Here is a 23,379-nt window from a genome sequence, read left to right as displayed (position 1 = left end):
CAGTAGTGGTGGTGATCATTATTAACTGAGTTAATTGTACTTATAATACAACTTCTTTTTATCTTCAGGATGGATTTTGCCATAAGTAAACTGAAGAAAGCAGGTAATCAGACTGGCCTCTATGTCCTTCGATGTAGCCCTAAGGATTTTAATACATATTTCCTCACTTTTGTTGTTGAGGTGAGTAGATTATGTTGATGAACTATAGTATCCTGCTTATCAGAACAAGAAAGAGCTTATCTATTCTAAATATTTTTTCACTTAATTTAACTTTATTCCTTAGTCTACAGTCAAAATTGCAGCCGTCCTTTGGGTATAATAACTTGCATATTGTTACTTGAACTCCCATTTTCTGTCCACAGGGAATAGGAACACTTTTATTCTTCCAAGATTCTTTTTATGTCTTACTTAAACACCTATAAGATCTGTGATTTTGTCCACATGAGAACTTACTGCCCTGTTGTAACTCTCAAGTCCATTTGGTGCTTTAGTTAGTAGTCTTTGTTATTTGATATCACTAAAAAAAGTTCATCTAGTGGTAAACTGCCTGTTGATGAACCTTTTCAGTCTTGACTAGGCCTTTCCTTGGACAGCAGATCTATAGTCCTTCCATTGTTGGCCCCATATTCAAAGCTTTTCCAAATTAGTAGGCTACTACATAATTTGCCATCTCCTGGCATAGATTTTTATCAGTATACCATAATGAGTCATCACATTATTTGGATGATTAATGAAAAAATCATTGAAGTAAACTACAACAAATTTCTTTTATCATATCACTTTGAAATTTGTCTAATCTCATTGTCTCACCAATCAAACTATTTTGCCCAATCCAATTCAACCCTTAAGTGCTTTAAGATTCAATTTTACTTAGGAGAACTTTACTAAACAAGGAAGAACAAAATAACTTATAGAGAATTGTAGCACCAATGCAATATTTACAGCACCCACGATCACTATAAATATACCTGCATGGTGCTCAATCACACAATATAACAGACTCTCCATATAGAAGACAGAAGCAAAACATTTGTTCAGGCACCAGAAAACCAAATCCTAAAACCAGTAAGCCAGTTCCATCATAGTAGCAAAGAAGCCAATAAGCCACAGTGGCACAGAGAGCCACATCATCCTTTAGCCTTCCCATAAACCAACATTTATTCACAAACCTAACTGTCTGCTTTCCTGCTGTACTCTCTCCTCCCATGGTCTAGCTGTTCTGACTCCAGCTTCCTGTGGGCTCTGTTCCGCCCTTCAGCAAGCTCCTCCTGCCACAAGCTCCATGTGATTACATTCCTATTAGGGGGAAAAATATATTTTCAAAGCAGGGAAGGCCTTCAAATTATTTCTGGTTGTGGTGCTGAGTATCTGAGCCTGGATTTGATCCAGGCCATCCTGACACTGGAGCCGGTGCTCTTACTTGCTGAGCCACCTGGCCGCCCCTAAGCAATTGGGGTTAAGTAACTTGCTCAAGGTTACACGGCCAGGTGTTTCTGGGTGGGTGCTAAGTGTCTGAGCCCGGGATTCGATCTCCAGGTCTTCTCAACACTGGAGCCGGTGCTCTTACTTGCTGTGCTACCTGGCCGCCCCCGGGTATGAACTTTTTTATAGCCCTTTGGCCATAGTTCCAGATTGCTCTCCAGAATGGTTGAATTAATTCACAACTCCACCAATGATGCATTAGTGTTCTAATTTTTCCACAACCTTTCTAGCATTTATCATTTTCCTGTTTTGTCATCTTAGCTAAGCTGACCAGTGAGATGTGGTGCCTCAGAGTTGTTTTGATTTGAATTTTCTATTCAATAGTGATTTAGAGCATTTTTTCATATGCTTATAGATATCTTTAATTTCTTCCTCTGAAAACTGCCTATTTCATATCCTTTGACCATTTATCAATTGGGGAATGACTTGTATTTTTATAAATTTGACTCATTATATTTCAGAAATGAGGCCTTTATCAGAGACACTGGTTGTAAAAATTCTTTCCCAGTTTTCTAAGTGTAATCTTTCTTTCTCTCTCTCTCTCTCTCTTTTTTTTTTTGCTTTTTTTGGGGAAAGATGAAGGTAGGGCAATTGGGGTTAAGTGACTTGCCCAAGGTCACACGGCTAGTTTTGTATTAAGTGTCTGAATCCAGATTTGAACTCAGGTCCTCCTGATTCCAGGGCCACTGCCACCTAGCCGCCCCATGTGTAATCTCTTTTTAAGGAATAGTTTTGAGCATTTAATCTTGATGCTCTGGTAAATTACAATCTGCATCTTTTAAAGCCTAAAACTGTGCTAAAACTTAGGTACAGTGAAGATTTTGATATAAAATAGATCTAAGGAAGGATTTAGTTAATGGAAATACCTGATAAGGAGATATTGCCTAAAAGGTAATTGCCTTGATTCTGAAAATAGATTTCTGGCATTCACTTTTAAACAAATAGCCAATTGAGAATCAAGGATTGGAATGGGAACCAAGAGACTTGGGTCATGGTGCCCGCTAGCCATGTTTTAGCTGTGTGGCCTTAGGTAAGTAACTTTATATTTCTTTTTTCTCATCCATAAAATAGTAATAATAATACTTGTCCAACTTACCTCATAATGTATGGTTTAAGTGAGATGTGAAAGTAATTCATCAACTTTTTAAAAAATTGTCCCTGTGATTTCACAACTTCTAGCATTTTCATTTTAGCATTTGGGGTTAAAATTTGATCGAAATATGCTACTTCCTTGAGTATTCTGAGATGGGTAACCCAAGAGTATGAGAGAATGTCTGAAGCAACAAATTGATATATATGGAGTCATGAGTAGGTCTTAATTTTTTTTCTTAGTACATTAGTGACATTTTACCAAAATAATCACACTTATATTTCAGTTCTATCAAATCCAGAAAGTATTCATGGAATGTTTCTACTACATACCTAACACTAGTTGCTTTGAAGGTTTACAAAAGAACTATGATACAGTCTCTAACCTCAAGGAGCTTAAAATATTTTAGGGAAATCAAGGATTAAGCACATGAAATAATAAGATAATATTACAAGGTAAGATGTAATAAAATGCTACACTGTGTTGCCCTTTAGTGACATTTTACTAAAATAATCACACATATTTCATTTGTTTCAAATCCAGCAAGTATTTATGGAATGTTTCTACTACATACTAACACAACATTAGTTGCTTTGAAGGTTACAGAAGAACTATGATATAGTCTCTAAGCTCAAGCAACTTAAAATATTTTAGGGAAATCAAGGATTAAGCACATGAAACAATAAGATAATAGTACAAGGTAAGATGCAATAAAATACTACACTGTGTTACCCTGCTGAGATGACATGTAAAGTGCTTTGCAAACCTCAAAGCACTATTTAGCTATTATTACATAGGGGTAATATCTATGAAAGTATGATTTGCCACTGAGAGAATATATACAGAAAATAGTGGGCTGAGGCAGAATTTCCCCCATTCTGTTCTCTTAAACCACTTACTTGGGAACAAGTAAAGAAAGTGGAGAGGCGGCCAGGTAGCACAGTGAGTAAGAGCACTGGCTCCAGTGTTGAGAAGATCGAATCCCAGGCTCAGACACTTAGCACCCACCCAGAAACACCTGGCCGTGTAACCTTGAGCAAGTTACTTAACCCCAATTGCTTAGGGGCGGCCAGGTGGCTCAGCGAGTAAGAGCACCGGCTCCAGTGTCGGGATGACCTGGATCAAATCCGGGCTCAGATACTCAGCACAACACCCAGAAATAACTGGCCGTGTAACCTTGAGCAAGTTACTTAACCCCAATTGCTTTAAAAAAAAAAAAAAAGAAAGTGGAAACTTCATAGCTATTTTATTTAATGGGCAACTTTCTTTTTAAAAAATTTATTGTGTTGTTTGTTTTTGAGATTCATTTCTAAGGCACTACTATGATATAATTAGATCATTACCTTTGGCAAGAAGGCCGCATAATTATAATGACAGTGCTCTAGATAGCAGAGTTTAAATTTCCAAATAGGCTCTTGTGGGTTCTTTTGGATTTTGAGGTTTATTTGTTTGCAGTATTCCTCTTGCCAGTTTAACCATTGTGAAAGTTATTATGATGTGTTTTTTCTCTGTCTTTATGATTAAACTTGTACAGCGGGAAAATGTCACTGATTATAAGCACTGTTTGATTACAAAAAATGAGAATGGGGAGTTCAACCTTAGTGGGACTAAGAAGAACTTCACTAACCTTAAGGATCTATTGAATTGCTATCAAATGGAAACTGTCCGTTCAGATAGCATCATTTTCCAGTTTACCAAATGTTGTCCCCCAAAACCCAAAGGTAAGGAGACTTTCTGGTCATTTTTCATTTGCTTTCACATGGATATCATATGCATATTTTAAAAAAAATATATCAAAAGAATTACAGATTGACTTGTTTTCATATTGATGGGCAACCATCCTCACTTTGGAACAAGGCCAAGTTTTTTTTAGTCTTATTTTTAATTTTTTTATTAGTCTCTAGTATAGTGAACTTCTAGAATTGCAAGTGTCCTCAGTATACTGTATTTCGTTCTAAAGCATAAGTTGTAATATATGAGATATATATATATATATATAGGAGAGAAGTACTACTAGATACTTGTTCATTGCCAAAAGTAAAGATGTTTGTATTTAATTTTTCAATGCTTCACTTTCTGTAGCTCTGAAATGAGAAAAAACATGAAGTAATATGTCTGCCCAGAACAAAAATGCATAAAAATCCATTAATCAAGGAAATGAAAATAAATGTAATAAAGATCAATGAGCCTAGTGGAGGATAGAGAGGAGGGAAAGGAAGTCAGTGATTAAGATGGATTTATTGTCACTGACAGTTTTCAAAATGATGGCTATTCTTTCAGATTCCAATGCAGTTGAACAGTGAAGTATCATCTAGTTTTTACTGTCAGAAAGGGTCGAGCCAAGTACTTGTCAAAGTGTGTGCAATTTGGGAATCATGAAACCATTAATCATCAAACTGTGTAGGTACATTATTATGTCTCCCAAAGCAAAAGCAAGGTAAACAGTAGAATTAAATAAATACTCCCATAGGAAATGAAGTTTAAACCTAGCCACTGCTAGGAAGATAATATGTGTTCTGTGTTCAGTCATTTTTCAGTCCTGTCTGACTTTTCATGACCCTCTTTGGGATTTTCTTGGCAAAGATAATGGAGTAATTTGCCATTTCCTTCTCTAGCTCATTTCTGGGGCAAACAGGATTAAGTGACTTGCCCAGGGTTACACAGCTAGTAAATGTCTAAGGCTAAATTTGAATCATGAAGATGAATCTTTAGTCCTTGCCCTGTATTCAGTGCACCACCTAGCTGCCCTAGATAACAATGACTAGGTATGAAAACTTGTAACACCTATTGTATAGCATTGTCATTAAGGGAAAACAATACAGATAAATGTTATTGACTGCACTTTATAGATTTCATAGTGTTCCAAATTGTTTTTTAAAAAAGAAAGTGCCCTAAAAATAGAAGTTATTATTCTACCATAGAACAGCCTTTACTACCGTATTACCATTGGATTACACCAAAGAATTAAAATTTGAAACCTTTCCAGATCTCCGTTTTAGTGCTGATCTTGCCACCTCTTGATTCTTTTTTGGGGTTTTTTTTTTTTTGGAGGGGGGAAGGTAGGGCAGTTGGGGTTAAAGTGACTTGCCCAAGGTCACATGGCTAGTTTTGTGTTAAGTGTGGAAGGCCAGGTTTGAACTCAGGTCCTCCAGACTCCAGAGCCGGTGCTCTATTCACAGGGCCATCTAGCCACCCAACCATCTCTTGAGTCTTACCATGTTTCCAGCACTTAAGATCTACTAGTCGGTTAACAACTTCAGGAATAATTACAAACATTCAGGATTTACCAGTTTTTTCTTTCTGAAGGAATAAAAAAGCTTGTCATTTGCTGAAGTAAATGTTTTGAGAAATAGGTAGTGATTGCATTGAAAAAATGGTATCTGTTTATATTCTGGATAAAACTATTTTGATTCTTTATTTAATCATACTTTATTCATTTCCTTTCAGTTAAATATCTGAGCTCCAAATTTAATGAATAAACTTCAGACAATAATATTTTAAAGAAATTTCAGTAAGGGATCAGTAATCATTCTGTGTGACTATTACGTACTGTGTTCTTTAAAATTATCAGTAATTTCAGTTATTTATTAAGCATTGTACTAGATTGACAGTTAATTTACATTGTTAACAAATACATGTTCTTTTCCTTTTGACTCTGTGTTCTCTAGATAAATCGAATCTATTAGTCTTCAGAAGTAATGGTATTTCTGACGTCTCTACATCACCAACATTGCAGAGGCACAATAATGTGAACCAAATGGTGTTTCATAAAATCAGAAATGAAGATTTAATATTTGTAAGTCATTTGGTGCAGATAATTTTCCATTTAAAATTTAAAAATTTGGATGCAGCACTTTGAGACGATGTCTCCTTTCAACTTGCTTCATCTTTTGTTTTATTCCTATTATACAAGAGACGTGGAAGCAAGTACGTTATTAAACTTGGATTAGGAATGAGAAAATGTACTGGTAGTTTTAATAGCAAACTGTGATGTTAAACTTAGGTTTTGCTGAGGAAATCATTAAAAAAAATTAATAAGCATAAGTTATTATATTCCCTTCCCTTTTGGACCTGAAAAGGAACCTCTTAATCCCTTCTACAATGAAAAAATCTACTCCTATATGCTAGGCATCCTAAGGTAATATAAAGAACACTAGTTTGGGAACACTAGAGTAGGTTGATCTTATCACAGCAATTCCTTATATAAGCTAGGTAACCACTTCTGTGGATCTTGGCTCACTTTTCTATAAAGTATGATGTGTTTGGACTAGATAAAGTCAAAGATCCCTTCTTCCTCAAACATATCACAAAATCAGAGACTTAGATTTGAAAGGAATCTCAATCACCATTTGTCTAACCCATCTCCAGAAGGAATCCTCACTAGCACATTTCTTGATAAGTGGTCCTCCTGTATGCCCTTAAATCTTCTCCAGGCTGAATAGTAGCAACAGTTCTTTCAACTGATATTATGGAATGGACTTCCCATTGACCTTTCCATCTCCTTAAACTATTGTGCTATGTCTCCTTCCCTTTCACTGCTTCACTTAAGGTTTTTTGCCATCCTAATTACCTTCCTCTGTGCCTTCTCCACTATATCAGTGTCCATAAGTTATGGCACCCAGAATTAAACACAATACTCTAGATGTGATCTATCCAAAACAAAGTATGGGGGTGGTCTTCCATCCCTCTTTTGGCAGCTGTGCCTTGTTTAAGGCACAAGATGACATGAGCTTTTTTGACCCATGGATCACATTGATGATTCATACTTTGCCATTTCTGAGTTGGAACTCTCCAGACCAATGCAGAGAGGAAGGTATAGTTTCCCCCAGAGACATTTCTTCCCTTCCAGTTTATAAAGCTTTGAAATCTTGTTTTGTAATCAGGACATATTGTTGCCTAGAGACTCACAGAACTGTCATTAGATTGTAAGCTCCCCGAAGACAAGAACTGTCTTTTGCTTTTGTATGTGTCCCCATTGTTTAGCACAATACCTGTTGTATAGTAGCCATCTGATAAATGTTGATTGATTGGTGTGCTGTCAGATGGTCATTGCATTGCTTTCAGGACTAGTCTGGTTCCAGTCAGGTTCAGTGAGCTGAGGATTAACCTGGAGAAGATTGGACTGCCAGATGGGCTCTTTATTGAAGTAGTTCTAAAAGGTTTTGGCTTTCCTAGGACTCTAACATAATAGGACTTAGTCCCAGGGCCTCTCCAGATTTTGGTTAACCTTGCCATAATGCACTTTTTCGCTTTTCTGAATCTGCCCACTTCTTGGCAAAACCTTAAAATGATTACCTTTGGCATTTTAACCAAGATTTTTACTGGATGTAGGAATCTCTGGGACAACCCTTCATCTATCGATTGACTCTAAGTTTTGTAAATCAGCTGAAACTTGACTAATCTCAGATATAAAGTAAGTTAATAGTTATTTAACTAGTTACAGTGTACTTCTGCATAGTCAGCGTGCTGCTGTCCTTCCTTGCCTTGACCCCATCTCCCCCCAAAGCCTACCATTTGCCACAAAAAGGGCATTTCCTGTGATCCATGGTCTGACCACTGAAGACCTTGAAATAGAAAACTAACCTAAATTATAGAAGGCAGGTTTCCTGTCCAAACTTTCAAAATCTTTTCAGAGGGTGGAATGTAGAGTTCATTCCCACATGGTTGCAATATCTCAATCTATAAATGAAAAAAAAATTATGGGTGATGAAAATGTTAGGCAGCCTGAAAAGCAAAAGTAGATTAAAATCTTCTAGTTAAAAACTTGACTTACAAGTTGGATAAAAAAATGGTCATTATAACATATCTGACATAAGCTGTCTTTTAAGTAGTGGAATTCAGACACACAAATTAAAAACAATTAGTTAACTTTAAATAAAACTAACATTCCTCCTTAGTTATTTTCAAAATGAAACTGCCAGTGCCTTTGGAACTTGTTAATGTTTTTGTATAATTGTAATAAATGTTATGTTAAATGAATTGGAGACAGTATATTAAGTTAATTATATTGGTATAGTTTAGTATATTACTATATTAAACCGTTGAGACCAGTATAAATTCCCTGGATTATAGAATGTTGATGTATTTTAGTCAGCATCACATGTGCTGTTATTGCCTTTGTTTTCAGTCTTATATTATTATTTAGTGGAATGGAAGAATCACTTGATGGACCCCTAAATCCCAGTTTAGCTGGCCAATGTGGATATCTTCCTTTCATATTTGACCTACTTGTTTTATTGGTTTCCAGCATCATTCTATCCACATTTCACCTGTCTCTTAACTTTTTTTTTTTTTTAAGAATGAAAGCCTTGGGCAAGGCACTTTTACCAAGATTTTTAAAGGTGTAAGAAGAGAAATAGGAGACTATGGCCAGCTTCATGAAACAGAAGTCCTTTTAAAAGTTCTGGATAAAGCACATAGAAATTATTCAGAGGTTTGTATCCTATTTGAATAGTTAATATGGTTGAAAGGGTAATTTTATTTTTTAACTCATTTGACTTTGTTATTGTGGAATTATGTAGTAATTATGATCTTTTATTTATAGCTATATCCTGACAGTGTTTTTTCCATTTTCAAACATTTTTTTCTTCCACTCCTACCCCCCCAAAAAAAGAAAATCAAAGCCCTTATAATGAATATACATGTTGGTCAGTCTTGTCCAACACTGTGATCCCATTTAGGATTTTCTTGGCAAAGGTACTGGAGTGGTTTGCCATTTCCTTCTCCAGTTCATTTTACAGATGTTGAAACTGAGGCAAACAAGATTAAGTGACTTGCCCGAGGTCACATTAGTTAATAAGTATCTGAGGTCAGATTTCAACTCAGGAAGATGAGTCTTTCTGATGCTAGGCCTCCATCTACTGTGCCACCTAGCTGCCCAAATATACATAGTTAAGTAAAACAAGTTCCCAAGTTGACCATATCCAAAAATGTGCCTCATTCTGCGAATTAATTTATTTCCTCACTGCCAGGAGGTAGGCAGCATTCTTCAGCATTGGTCCTCTTAGAGGATTAAAGTATGCACACATAGAGACCCTATTTCCATCAAACAGTACCCCTTTCTTCTTTAATAAAAAAAAAACCCTGAAACAGCAACTTTTTCTCATCATTTTTATAATCAGAATGAAGTAAGGATGTGCTTTATAAAAGAAATGTATTTTCAAACTAATTAATATTAGCCTTTACTTCTGAGTATTTTGCCATTTCAAATGACTTCCATAGGCCAGAGCTACTCGTCCAGGCAAATATTAGAATTCCAGGAACCCAAGAAGTCCAGGAATAGAAAGGTACAGCCATCATTCTCTACCCAAGTTGTTACTTCCAGTAGTGGCATACCAAATTTTTCAGATATATTGGAATAATTCTTTCTTCTTATCACTAATGGGGGCCTCCTATCTCCACCTCTCTCCCCTACTGCTGTCTCCACAGCTCAAATTAACCTTGGAGTTTCTCCAAAATAAAACCTCTCCTTAAGGGTAACTCATCTATAGCTTTATTTCATTAAGGAGAATAAGAGGCAAAACTTCTAATAAATTACCTGCTAACCATAGGTATCCCCCAAAACTCTGTCCTGGGCCTTCTTCTCCCTCCTTTCCCATGGTTCTTAACTTAGGGGTTCATGAACTTTTTTTAATGTTTTGATAACTATTTCAATGTAATTTATTTACTTCAGTTTATAAATAATTATAACATTATTTACAATTCCTTTACAATATTATAAAATTAAGTGTTTTGTGTTTTTAAATAATTTTTAAATTAATTTTTTTTAATTAAAAAAAATTTAAATACATGATTTCTGAGCAAGTTCTATAAGTTTACCAGATTGCCAAAGGTGTTTACCCATTATTTTAGAAAGTTTAGGGACTCTTCCTCCATTCCATCTTGCTTGGTAACCTCATCAGCTCCCATGGTTTCAGCTCTCATCCTTATTCAAATGATTCTCAGCTCTTCATCCATGTGATCCATTGACTCTGTGTGAGCCTCAGAGCCCTGCCTTGGACCTTCTCTTTTCCCTCTATATTCTCTCAGTGATCTTATCAGTTCCCATAAATTTGATTATTGTCTCCCTGTAAATGATAATTTTTATGATCTAATTATCCATCTCTAGGACATATTGAACTAGATGGCCTTTTAGGCATCCAAAACTCAACATGTTTAAGACAGAATATTATTGTTGAGGTGACCATCATCCTTTACCAGCTCACAACCTTAGTGTTATCCTTGATTCATCACTTGTCCCCGCATATCTGGTCTGTGTTCAAATCTTGCCATTTCTGCCTCCTCGTAATCTCTAATATATGCCCCCTTCTCTCGACTCACATAGCTACCACCCTGGTTCAGACCCTCATCACCTCTTACCTAGACTACTATAACAGCATTTGAATTAATTGGTTCCCCTTTCTCAAGTCATCTTCCACTCAGCTACCAAAGTAGTTTTCCTAGTGTAAGTTTGTTTAGTTCACACCCTTTTCCTTCCTTTTCCCTTCCAAACCACCCCCCCCACACACACACACACACTCAATAAACTCTAGTGGCTCCCTGTTATCTGTAGGATCAAATATAAAGTTTTGTGTTTTTCTTTAAAGCCCTTCAGGATCTGACCCCTTCATATCTTTTCAGTCTTTGCACACTTGACCCCTTCCTATGAGCTCTGATCCAGCTATGCTAGCCTGCTTACACACAACCTGCCATCTCCTGTCCCCATTTCTTGAATATTCTCCCTCTTCTCTTCCATCTCTTTATTTCCCTGGCTTCCTTGAGACTCGGCTCAAATCCCACCTTCTGCAGGAGACTTTTCCCAATCCCTCACTTCTGAAATTACCTTCCATCAGCTGTGTAAATATCTTGTGTGTGTATACATATTTATACACACATTTGTGTATACATGTGTGTGTACATATTATAGATATATACACAATATTATATGTATAGAGAAATACAAAATATTGTTAGTTACCTGTTGTCTCCTCCATTAGAATGTGAGCTGTGTGAGGGCAGGAGCTCTTTGCCTTTCTGTGTGTCTTTAGAGAGCCTGGCACATAGTAAATGCTTGTCAGCTGACTAACTGACTTGTTTGATCTCCTGAGAATAGCAGTAGGTTGTTGTTAATGCTCTTGGTAGAGTAATAGCTATTGACATCCCACGTACCACCCCCTCCCCCCCATCAGAACCTCTGGCCTGTAAATCCTAGACACCAAATTATATATGATATCACAGCACACACTTATTGTAACTAGTAACCTTCCATTTCTTACTTTATTTTTTTATTCCTCCTAGTCTTTTTTTGAAGCAGCAAGCATGATGAGCCAGCTTTCTTATAAGCATCTGGTTTTAAATTATGGAGTCTGTGTCTGTGGAGAAGAGAGTAAGTAAAATGGTCATTTTGTGTTAATTTCATGTTCTTCCCATTAGGGGGGTCCATTCTGCTGACACAGGAAGGTCTTTTTCAAAAACATAGCTAAATACATAAAAATCGTAATTTATCAAAACCTAGCAGATGTAGGAATTTTCAGTACAGCTTTTCAAATGGAAAATCAAAGTTTCTGTAGAGATTTAAATAGAATTGTGCTTGCAGCCCATTAAAAATGGCAGAACCATAGGGTACTATTCAAAAATATCAACTTTTGCTTATAATTACAGGTGTTTAGTTGTCAGCATATGGTGATTTCAGTTCTAAAAAAAATTCAATTACCAGTTCTTTGGGTTGAATAGAAAACATTTAAGTGATTGTATGTTAACAAAGCTAATTAAATATGATATTTTTGCATCTTACTCATCTAGACCTTAAAATGATACAATTCATAAAGCACATGACCCAGAAAAGGAACTCCACAATATCCTTTAATAATACATTTCAGTCTTATAAGCATTACATTCAAGAAGTCTTATGTGTAGCCTAAGCTCTTAGTATTAAAATTTATGCTAATTTTTTTCAGTTGATGTGGAAAATGATCATTCCTATCACCTGCAAAATATTTTTATATACTTAAAGCCTTTATTCATTACATTCTTTAGGATACATAGATCACATATCATAGCAATTGCGTAAGGCATGTTTCTTTACTTTTTCCCTATCTCAGTTATTTGACAGGGTCCTTTGCTGGTGATAGCATTAAACTCTCAGAGATTTGAGAAGTAGTGAATATTATGGGAGTATATTTCATGATTTCTTCATTCATTAGTACTATTTGTATGTTCAAGTCTTATATTCATTTTTGAAAAGAGTAGTATAGTGCTTATTTTTATTTAGCTTCTGTCCACAAGCTAAATGTAATTCTTACATCTTTTTGCTTGACACTTAAGACTAGCTAAATACAGGTGGAGCTTCATATATGAACTGTGTGCAGCTTTTAAAACCTATGATTTATTTCCATTTCATCCAACTTGCTTTTAATTTTCCTTCCATTGCTAACAATATGTTCTTGGTACATGCTAAATACTTTTAGTATTAGGTTAAACAAAACATATTTAGGAATTCTAGACCAAGTCTGCAAAAGTCAAATATAAATATATTTTTTATTATTCAATATTTCGATGTTAATTGCACCTTAGCTCCCTTTCGTAGTGCAAAAAAAAAGGTATTATGTGATTTTCAAAGTGCAAGAATGAAGGCTCATTTAAAGACATGTACCAGAATCAGTTTTTTTTTTTTACTCATAGTATGACAGGTTCAGGGCTAAATTAGGCCAGCACTTAGGGTGGTCCCTTGATAACAAATTTAGTGGCAATTGATGATGAATGGATGGCCCAAAAGTGATATGTACCAACAAAATGTAAAAAGACCAAGAAGGAGAAAGGTCTCCTGTATGTTGGGTAGATCCTTTGTGAATTTTCCATAGGAGAACCTGAGTAACAATTACTCAGGGTAAGAAGATGTGTTTGGGTTATTATCAAGTCAAGTCAACAAGCATTTGTTAAGTTCCTCTCACGTGCCAGGCATTGTGCTAAGTGCTGGGGATACAAATAAAGGGAAAAGGTAGTCCCTGCTCTCTAGGAGAACTGCAGTCTCATGGGAGAGACGTGCAAGCACCTGTTTACAAGCAATATGTAGATAGGGCAGATGAGAGATAATCTTCTAAGGGAAGGCACTAACATTAAGAGGGTTTGGGAAAGGCTTCTTGCCAAAGGTGGGATTTTAGCTGGGACCTGAAGGGGGTCAAGCATGTCAGGATGTAGAAAAGAAGAGGGAGAGTAAAATTCATGGAGCGAGAAGATTAACTCGTGTAAGGAACATCAAGGAGGCCAGATGTCACTGGATGCAGAGGGGGTGGGACGGGGTGGGGGGGAGGATGTACATATCAGTGAGATCATAGCTTCATTGAAATACTGAAGTTTGGCGTGACATAAATACAAATAAGTCCATTTCAGATTGTTTTTTAAACTAATATTTTCAGTTCAAAGCTATATTATGAATTAGCCTCTTTCATTTTTAAAAACATGATTTTTATGTAGAACAAGCCCTATCAGTTTTATGTTTTATTTCAGCATTAACATGTTATTAAATATTTACTGTGTGCAATTCACTATATTAGACCATTGAGTTAATATGAAAACATAAATAAGACATGATTCTAACTCTCAGGAGTACTTTTCAGTCTCTCAGAGAGGTCCCCAAAACCCTTTTCACGGGTCTGAGATGTTTTATTATCTAATAGTATAAGCACAGATGGATATAATCTGCATAAACAATAGCTCTTTGGGAGGTCTTCCATAATTTTTAAGTGTAAAGGAGTTCTGAGACCAAAACATTTCATCTAGCATAAGTAATGAATGGTAGGCAGGGTAGTTATTTAGTTAGGGCCTATTGTGACAGCCAGTAAAGCATTTATTAAGCTTCTCCTATGTGCCAGGCATTGTGTTAAGGGCAGGGGATGCAAAATAGGCAAAAGACAGTCCCTGCCTTTGAGGAGCTCACAGTCTGATGGGGAAGACAACATGCAATCAAATTATGAATAAAGAAGCTATATACAGGAAAAATAGGAAATAATCAACAGAGGGGAAGGCACTAAAATTAAGAGAGATTAGAAAAGGCTTCCTATAGAAGGAGGAATTTTATTTGGGACCTGTGAAGACAAGTGGTAGAGATGAGGAAGAGAGAGCAGCATTCTAAGCATAAGGGATAACCAGAGAAAATGCATGGAGCTAAGAAAAGTGTTTTGTTCAAATGAAACTCAAAGAGGCTGGTGTCACTGGATCAGAGAGTATGTGGTAGGGGAGGTGTAAGGTTTAAGAAGAATGGAAAAGTAGAAGGAGGCGGAGCTAGGCCAACTGAGGATTTTGAGTTTGATCCTGGAAGTGATAGGGGGCCAATGGAGTTTGTTCAGAAGGGGGTGATATGGTCAGATCTCCGCTTTAGGAAAATCACTTTTGCAGCTGTGTAAAGGAAGGACTAGAGTGTGGGAGAGATTTGTGACAGATAGAGTGGCTAGAAACCTGCAATAGGAGATGAGGGCCTGTGCTGGAGTGAAGTATCAGAAGAGAAAAGGGGGCCATATCCAAGAGATATTGCAATCACACTCAAACTTGAAATCCTAGTCTTAATTCAAAAGAACATTGGATTATTATAAATAAGTTCTGGATCCAGGTAGTAACCATAAGATTTAATGACATGTTGATTTAGAAACAATCATGGCCTTGTGAAGCTTTTACCTTGATAGTTAATATTGCTTAGGTGAACTTCACTTTTCAAAACGAGCCTGTGGCTTTTTCTGAAAGAAAACATATTTTGTTCTGATAAAAGATTTGATAGCTTGAGCAAAAGAGTAATGAACAAGAAATTACTCTTAATGCTTTAATTTATTAGCAATGTATTTTTATATTGGAGCTACAAATGATTAATTGAAACACGAGCTTCTTTTTATCTGTAATATGACAGTTATAGTCTATTTTATAGAAAGATTTACATAATTTTTGTCTTCAACTAGAACTGAATATGTAGCAGTTTTTCAGTAATAACATCACATTTGGAATTATTATATAATAAAGTAAGCTTATTTCATGTATCATAACTTAAGCTTTATTGCACAGCTGTGGTTAAATAAAATAAATTTTAAAAATTGGTCATGTTTAATTTTTTTCCCTTATGCTACTTAATTTTGTCTAAATTTTATTTATAATATTCATGTATAATATGGTCTATAAATGTCTAAATGGTATTACTTTTTTCAAGTACATGTGTACACTTTTGCTTTTTAGATATTCTAGTTCAAGAATTTGTGAAATTTGGATCATTGGACACATACCTGAAAAAGAACAAAAATTCTATAAACATATTATGGAAGCTTGAAGTGGCCAAACAGTTGGCATGGGCCATGCATTTTCTTGTAAGTAAACAAGTAAAATCTCCTTTTGTCTTATCACATGGTAGATGTATCTTTGTCTAGAAAGAGGAGATGAGAAAATTGTGAAGATATGACATAGAATCCAAAAGAGACCTTGAGAGAGGGTAGAAATATTCACTCTAGGCACTTTTATGGAGGTATTCATGCAATTTCATAAACTTAAAAAAGTCATTGTTAAAGTACTCATCAGACAGACCTTCTGTTGTTAATAGCCAAATTTAAAGTATCTCTTATCCAGAAATGCAGATATTTACAGCAATAGAATTTTGCCATCCTTACTCATTTCTCATAAACTTTAGGGAAGCATTTAGACATTTTCTAGTTTAAACTTTTCATTTGGAGATGAAGACTGAGGCTTTAAGGGAGAGATTTATCCAAGGTCCCATGTCTAGCTTCTGAATTCATTTTATTTTAGAGGCTTTTAGCATAAATTAACTAAATACATTTCATTACTGTAACAATTGGTGATGACAAAAGCTTTTCACAATATCTTGAGGTAGGTAGAAGGAAAAATAGCTTGATTATTAGAAAGCAAGTGAGTTTCAGAGTTCCACTGACCCAGTTACAAAGTACTTCTAGTCCAGACAACAAGACAAATGCCTGTCGAATGGACAAGATTCTCATTCAAGCAAGCCATAATATTTTTTCGGTATGTCAGACTCAATTAAAAAGATGATTAAGAAGGAGAATACCCTCACTTTTTCCTTGCTTTGAGGATGATGGTGAAGGGAAATACAACTCTGTCTCCAAACTCATCAATTGGACTAATGTCCATTTGATGCATGACTCCCTCCTACTTGTTGACTTCATGGGCTGCTCTGGAACCCAAGTTTAATCTTCGCAAGTTGCCACACTATGCTGCTTTTCTAGGCAGTTTGCCCTAAAGCATGACAGGATTCTGTCAAAGATTGAAGATTGACTTCAAGTTCAAATTATTTATCCTGTGAACTAAATAATCCAGATTGGTTGAGAGGTTTTATTCACCCTAAATTCACGGAACTTAGATTCCTTGCTCAGTACTTTGAAGCTTGGGGCGGCACAGTAAATAGAGCACTGGCCTGGAGTCAGGAAGACCTGAGTTCAAATCTGGCCTCAAACACTTAATACTTATCAGTCATGTGACCTTGGGCAAGTCACTTAACCCCAATTGCCCTGCCTTTCCCCCTCCAAAAACAAACAAACAAAAAATACTTTGAAGCTTGATGAAAAATCTCTAGGCAACAAAAGAACTTGAAAGAATATTACTGATAAAGTACAAGATAAAATCAGGGGTGATTTCTCTTTTGGCAAAAATCAGGATCCAGATAGGGAGAGACTCATTGCTTCAGAATTAGATTGGAGCAAATGGAAGCTAGTGACTTTATGAGAAATCAAGATACTATTAAACAGATCCAAACAAATGAAAGAATAGAAGGCAATGTGAAATATCTCCTTGGGAAAACCACTGACCTCGAAAATAGATCCAGGAGAGATAATTAATTTAATTATATATAATTTATTTAATTATTGGACTACCTGAAAGCCATGATCAAAAAAAGAACCTAGAAATCATCCTCCAGGAAGTTCTCAAGGAAAATTTCCCTGAAGTTTTAGAACCAGAGGGCAAAGTAGAGGTTGAAAGAATCCACTGATCACCTCTTGAAAAAGATCCCAAAAAGAAAACTCCTAGGAATATTATAGCCAGGTTCTGGAGTTCCCAGATCAAGGAGAAAATATTACAAGCAGCCAGGAAGAAACAATTTGAATATTGTGGAAACACGATCAGGATAACCCAGGATCTGGCAGCTTCTACAATGAGGGATCAAAGGGTTTGGAATATGATATTCTGGAGGTCAAAGGAACTGGGATTAAAACCAAGAGTCACCTACCCATCAAAACTGAGTATCATGTTTCAGGGAAAATATGGTCATTCAGTGGAATAGAGTACTTTCAAGCATTCTTTTTTTTTTTTAAAGCAATTGGGGTTAAGTAACTTGCTCATGCTTAGACGGCCAGTTATTTTTTTGTGTGGCTGCCAAGTATTTGAGGCCGGAACCAATCCCGGGTCTCCCAACACCGGGGCCATCGCTCTTACTCACTGTGCCACCTGGCCGCCCCACTTTCAAGCATTCTTGATTAAAAAACCAGAATTGAATAGAAAATTTGACCTTCAGATACAAGAAGCAAGAGAAGCATGAGAAGGTAAACAGGGAAAAGAAATCATAAGGAATTTATCAAAGTTGAACTGTTTATATTCCTACATGGAAAAACAATAATTTTAACTTTTCTCAGTATGAGAATAATTGAAGGGAATAGAAGTGTGTGTGTGTGTGTGTGTGTGTGTGTGTGTGTGTGTGCGCGCGCGCGCGCGTATATGTGTGTGTGTGTGTGTATATACACATATAAGTCTATATAGGAGGGTATATGGATGTATTAATACATATGTGAAAGTGTGTATATACGTGTACGGGTATACATAGATAGAGGGCACAGGACCAATTTAATGGGAAGGGATGATACTTAAAAGGTGAAATTAAGAGGTGAGAGAGGAATATACTGAGAGGAGATGGGGAGAGACAGAATGGGGTAAACTATCTCATATAGAAGAGGTAAGGGAAAATGGTTACAAAGGAGGGGAAGAACAGCAAGGCAAAAGGGAATGGGTCAACCTTATTCTCAATGAATTTGGCTTAGGGAGGGAATGACATACACACTAAATAGGGTATCTCACCCTACAGGAGAGTAGGGGGAAAGGGGTTGAGAGGGGGATGATGGCAGGGAGGGAAGTTTGGGGGGGAGGGAAGTTGGAAGCACCCACTTTTGAAAAGGGACAGGATAGGGGGCAGCTAGGTGGTGCAGTGAGTAGAGCACTGGCCCTGGAGTCAGGAGGACCTGAGTTCAAATCTGGCCTCAGACACTTAACACAAAAAAAACTAGCCGTGTGACCTTGGGCAAGTCACTTAACTCCAGTTACCCTCCAAAAAGAAAAAAAAGGGACAAGATCAAAATAGAGAATAGAACAAGTGGGAGGTAGGATAGGATGGAGGGAAATATAGTCAGTTTTTCACATTATATCTGCTATGGAAATGTTTTGCATAGCTACACATGTACAACCTATATTGAATTGCTTATTTTCCCAGTAAGGGTGGATGACAAGGGAGGAAGGGAATAGATAGGAATTCAAATTTTTTAAATCCAATCTTTAAATATATATATATATATATACTATTATCAAATATTATTTTACATGTAACTGGGAAATAAGATATACAGGCTCTGGGGCATAGAGATCTACCGTGCCCTACTGGAAAGTCTGAGGGAGTATGGAAAAAGATATGGGAGAGAGTAGATTGAAGGAGGGGATATCCAGTGGAATCCCTATTTTGCAGTGGCAGGTAGGGGAAAAATGGGGAGAAAATTTATAACTCAAAATCTTGCAGAAGTGAATGATGTACACTAGAAACAGACTAGAAAATTTAACTTTTTAATTACCTCTTCAAGACTGTACATTGCTTTCTCATTAATAGCAAACATGAAAATGAAAGAAGAATACACAGAATAAATATCCTGTCATTTCTCACAGTATCACTGACCTATGATATTCAAAAGCAAGTAGTAGGACAAAGTAAAATTCACCATTTCCAGAGAGGAAAAAAAGATGGAACCACCTGGCTAAAAATGCAATTTTTTCTACTGAAAATCGCTTTCTCAAATCTTTAAAGGAGAAAGTATCATTTTGACCATTATTTCCATTAGAGACAGATGATTCAGATTTAAGAAGGATTAACAAATAATTATTAAAATTTTATTTTTATGTAAATTTAGGGAGCAGAGATGCAAAAATAATATCTTATATTTCCTTAACTTTACAAATAAATATCATATCTCATATTTTTTCTCAATTAAATCTTATAGTACTTCATATATAGACAGTCAAAATATTGGCAAATTAATACTAATGTATGTGTGTGCTCCTTTAATAGGAAGAAAAAAGCCTCACTCATGGTAATGTATGTACTAAGAACATTTTACTAATCAGAGAAGAGGACAGAAAGACAGGAAATCCTCCTTTCATCAAGCTCAGTGATCCCGGCATTAGTATTACAGTTTTGCCAAAAGACAGTAAGTTTTCCATTTTTCTAATTTAGCTTTCTGTATGTTTCATTTTGAGATAGCTTAAAATAGCTTGTTGCTTTAAAAAAATCTTTCTGTTCATTGTATTGTGATCTTGATTAGTAGTAAAATCTAGATTAAATTTATAACGTGTTTATCCTAAAATATGAATTAGGTAAAAATTTCATGCAACTCTAATTAGGATTTGAATATATTTTAATGATTTTTACAATAGTAAGCAACAGTCATTCATTTTTTTTAATTCCTCAATATTCTCATGGTTATACAAGGTTGTTTCAGATATTTTTTCTTATTTTAACAGGAAAATTAAACAATTTAAGGAATTATGCAGGATACAAACTCCTCTGAGGTCTTTACCAGTCTTGAGTTGTCTTTACATGTGATTTTAGGATTTTTTTCCTCACTTTTTCATCTCTTGCCTATTGGAAGAATAAGCAGTTTCTATAAAACACAACTAATTGAAATGTAAAAATATCAAATAGAGCATCGGCCCTGGAGTCAGGAGACCTGAGTTCAAATCCAGCCCCAGACACTTAACACAAAAACTAGCCATGTGACCATGTTCAAGTCACTTAACCCCAATTGCCCTCCAAAAAGCAAAAAAAGAAATTCTTATAGTGTATTTAAAATGCTATATTATTCCTACATTTAAGAATTTTTAATGTTCTAACCAGAAGTCAGCAAATTCAGTTCTGTTCAACAAATATTTTTAAGCATCTGCTATGTTCAAGGTACTGTATTAGGTGTACTACTGTGTTTCCCCGATAATAAGACCTATTCCAAAAATAAGCCCTCCCCTTACCGTGTAAGATTCCTCTAAAATAAGCCCTCCCCCGAAAATAAGCCCTATTGAGATTGTTACTGTAGTGAAGGTGATCCCCTGCGCTACACGCTACATTACGGTACCCTCTGTATGCACCATCCCCCCTCCTCCTCCCCTCCCCCCGTGAAACGCACGCTGCGCTCCGAGCTGCATCCAATCAGAGCTGCAGCAGTGAGCGCGTCATCCTGTTCTTCCCCAGTTATTTGCTTATTGAATAAAGGTACATTTTTTTGTTCACATTTACCTGTTTATTAAAATTACTGTCAATGTTCATGAAAATAAGCTCTCCCCTGAAAATAAGCCCTCTGGTGTTTTTCTGTCCAAAAAATTAATAAGACAGTGTCTTATTATCGGGAAAACACGGTAGGTGTTGGGTATACAAAGATAAAAATGAAACCTTCCTTCTCCTCAAGGAATTTATATTCTACCAGGGTATATGTGAAAGAACATAAAGTCCTATACTCTCCTTCTTACTTAGCACAATTCTGATGGAGCTACAAGCCCCAGGACCTTAGCCTAGAAAGTATTGACAGGAGAAAACAACAAACTGTATTAGGAGCACTTCTGTGGTATTCCAAGACTCTAGGGCTAACATTGTCTTATACCTGAACCTTTCTCTCTAATGTGTGCACTGTTAAACTGGAAAAAAAAGAATTAGCACTGTTATTGAGCCATTGGAACAGCTCAATTAACAGATAATATGACAAAAAGAAATGCAGAAAGATATTTGAGTCTAATTTGCTTAGAAAACGTTTGGATTTTTGGTGTGTGTATGTAGTTTTTGTTTTTATTTTTTTAATGCGGAAGATAGTTTAGAGACAAGTAGGTGGTGCAGTGGATAGAGTGCTGTGCCTACAGTCACAAAGACCTCAGTTCAGATCTAGTCACAGACATTTATTAGCTGTATGACGCTGAGCAAGTCACTTAACCTCAATTTCCTCAACTATAAAATGGGGATAATAATAGCACCTACCTTGACAGGGTGCTTGTGAGGATCAAATGAGATATTTGTAAAAGTGCTTAACACAGAGCCTGGCCTATAGTAGGCGCTATATAAATGCATATTCTTGTACCTTCCCTCTCCCTCTCGTTCTAAATAGTGGAAATGACACGGTGTATTGCAAAAAAAATTCAAGACCCTTCTAGTTCTAAAAAAATTCAATGATTCTGATTATTTTTAAAGTAATTTGCATGTCAGAACAAATTTTAAATGAAAAGTTCATTTAGCCTTATCACCATATTTTGTTATGTGATTTAACAGTTCTTCAGGAGAGGATACCATGGGTTCCACCTGAATGTATTGACAATCCTAAGAACCTAAGTTTGGCAGCAGATAAGTGGAGTTTTGGTACCACTTTGTGGGAAATCTGCAGTGGAGGAGACAAACCTCTGAGTGCATTAGATTCTCAAAGAGTAAGTTTATATAAGTCATAAATTAGAAGCGTTTAATCTGTGACTCTTTGCATTTTTTTGATGGTTAGCTTAATTTTTTAACAATCATTTCATTTTCTCTTGTTAATAAGAGTTTTATGGCATCACACAATGATTCATCTTTAGTGTTTGGTTCATTAATTACAGAAACTGCAGTTCTATGAAGATAGACACCAGCTCCCTGCACCAAAGTGGACAGAGTTAGCAAATCTTATCAATAATTGTATGGATTATGAGCCAGACTTCAGGCCTTCTTTTCGGGCCATCATACGAGACCTTAATAGTTTACTCACTCCAGGTATGATAATGGCCGATTGGTCTCATTATCTCTCTAGATTATTGCTGATACAATGTTTTAATGAACTCCTTATTGACTTTGAGGTCTTTAAAAAAGGGACTTTTTATTTCTTTTTGGCCAGCCTATTTTCTCATTTGGAATTTACCTGCCACTTTTTGTGGACTTCCATATTCAAATAGAATAAGTAGTCTTTCTATTAAAAAGTAAAAAAAAAAGTTTTCTAGACAATAGCTTCTTTTCTAGGTAGTCATATAAAGAGTTTTGAAGGTCTCTGATCTCTTCTCTGTCATACACATTTAGCCTGTATTTCCATTCTTTCCTAACTAATGACTACATTTTGTCATTGTACCCTTTACTCAATATAGGAGGCTTCTTTGTTTTTCCTTTCCCCTTTAGAATGGTGAACTGAGTTGTGATATGATTGATGAATAAACAAATGAAAAAGCATTTATTAAGTTTTTGCTCTTTGACCAACACCATGCTAAGTGCTGGGATCACTTGCATATGATTTAGCAACAGATATTTCCTATACCGGTTTGTGCTCACTATTCATGACCAAATTTAATATAAAACCTTTCCCAATCAGCACCAAACTACCCAGTGCCAGAAAAGCATTTGTAACCTCCAGAATTTGTATGACTGATATATTTTACCATTTTTTGTGTAGAAATTGAAAATGCTCATTTTTGTTAAACTTCTGCAGCTAATTTTTCAGCTACCACAGTCTTATTTAGTATTTCCAGCCTATTCTTTCTTCCAGGTCATGATTATATTTCTATTATTTGTTAATTGGGAAAATACC

General features: G+C 36.0%; 1 protein-coding gene and 1 long non-coding RNA gene across 3 annotated transcripts in view; one reads left to right on the top strand and one right to left on the bottom strand.

Annotated features, from left to right (window-relative positions):
• Nucleotides 1–23,379, top strand: part of JAK2 (Janus kinase 2) — a 149,567-nt gene that overhangs the window by 104,509 nt on the left and 21,679 nt on the right. For both annotated transcript variants that reach the window (XM_069090780.1, XM_069090781.1), the window contains 9 exons: nucleotides 69–180; nucleotides 4,107–4,293; nucleotides 6,241–6,368; nucleotides 8,871–9,005; nucleotides 11,849–11,936; nucleotides 15,767–15,894; nucleotides 19,875–20,013; nucleotides 22,110–22,261; nucleotides 22,427–22,577. In XM_069090780.1, the coding sequence (XP_068946881.1) occupies nucleotides 69–180; nucleotides 4,107–4,293; nucleotides 6,241–6,368; nucleotides 8,871–9,005; nucleotides 11,849–11,936; nucleotides 15,767–15,894; nucleotides 19,875–20,013; nucleotides 22,110–22,261; nucleotides 22,427–22,577 (1,220 nt within the window). The remainder of the gene's footprint in view (nucleotides 1–68; nucleotides 181–4,106; nucleotides 4,294–6,240; nucleotides 6,369–8,870; nucleotides 9,006–11,848; nucleotides 11,937–15,766; nucleotides 15,895–19,874; nucleotides 20,014–22,109; nucleotides 22,262–22,426; nucleotides 22,578–23,379) is intronic.
• The window catches only part of LOC138163234 (uncharacterized), an 18,216-nt gene continuing 9,991 nt past the window's right edge, over nucleotides 15,155–23,379 (bottom strand). The window contains exons 3-4 of the long non-coding RNA XR_011168850.1: nucleotides 15,814–15,950; nucleotides 15,155–15,279 (exon numbers count right to left, since the gene is read on the bottom strand). This is a non-coding gene — a long non-coding RNA (uncharacterized lncRNA). The remainder of the gene's footprint in view (nucleotides 15,280–15,813; nucleotides 15,951–23,379) is intronic.

Source organism: Petaurus breviceps, unplaced genomic scaffold, assembly GCF_028583685.1.
Source record: "Petaurus breviceps papuanus isolate PSGF00001 unplaced genomic scaffold, PetGlider_PUasm1.0 187, whole genome shotgun sequence".
Lineage (NCBI taxonomy): Eukaryota > Metazoa > Chordata > Mammalia > Diprotodontia > Petauridae > Petaurus > Petaurus breviceps.
This window is presented reverse-complemented; position numbering and strand designations above follow the sequence as displayed.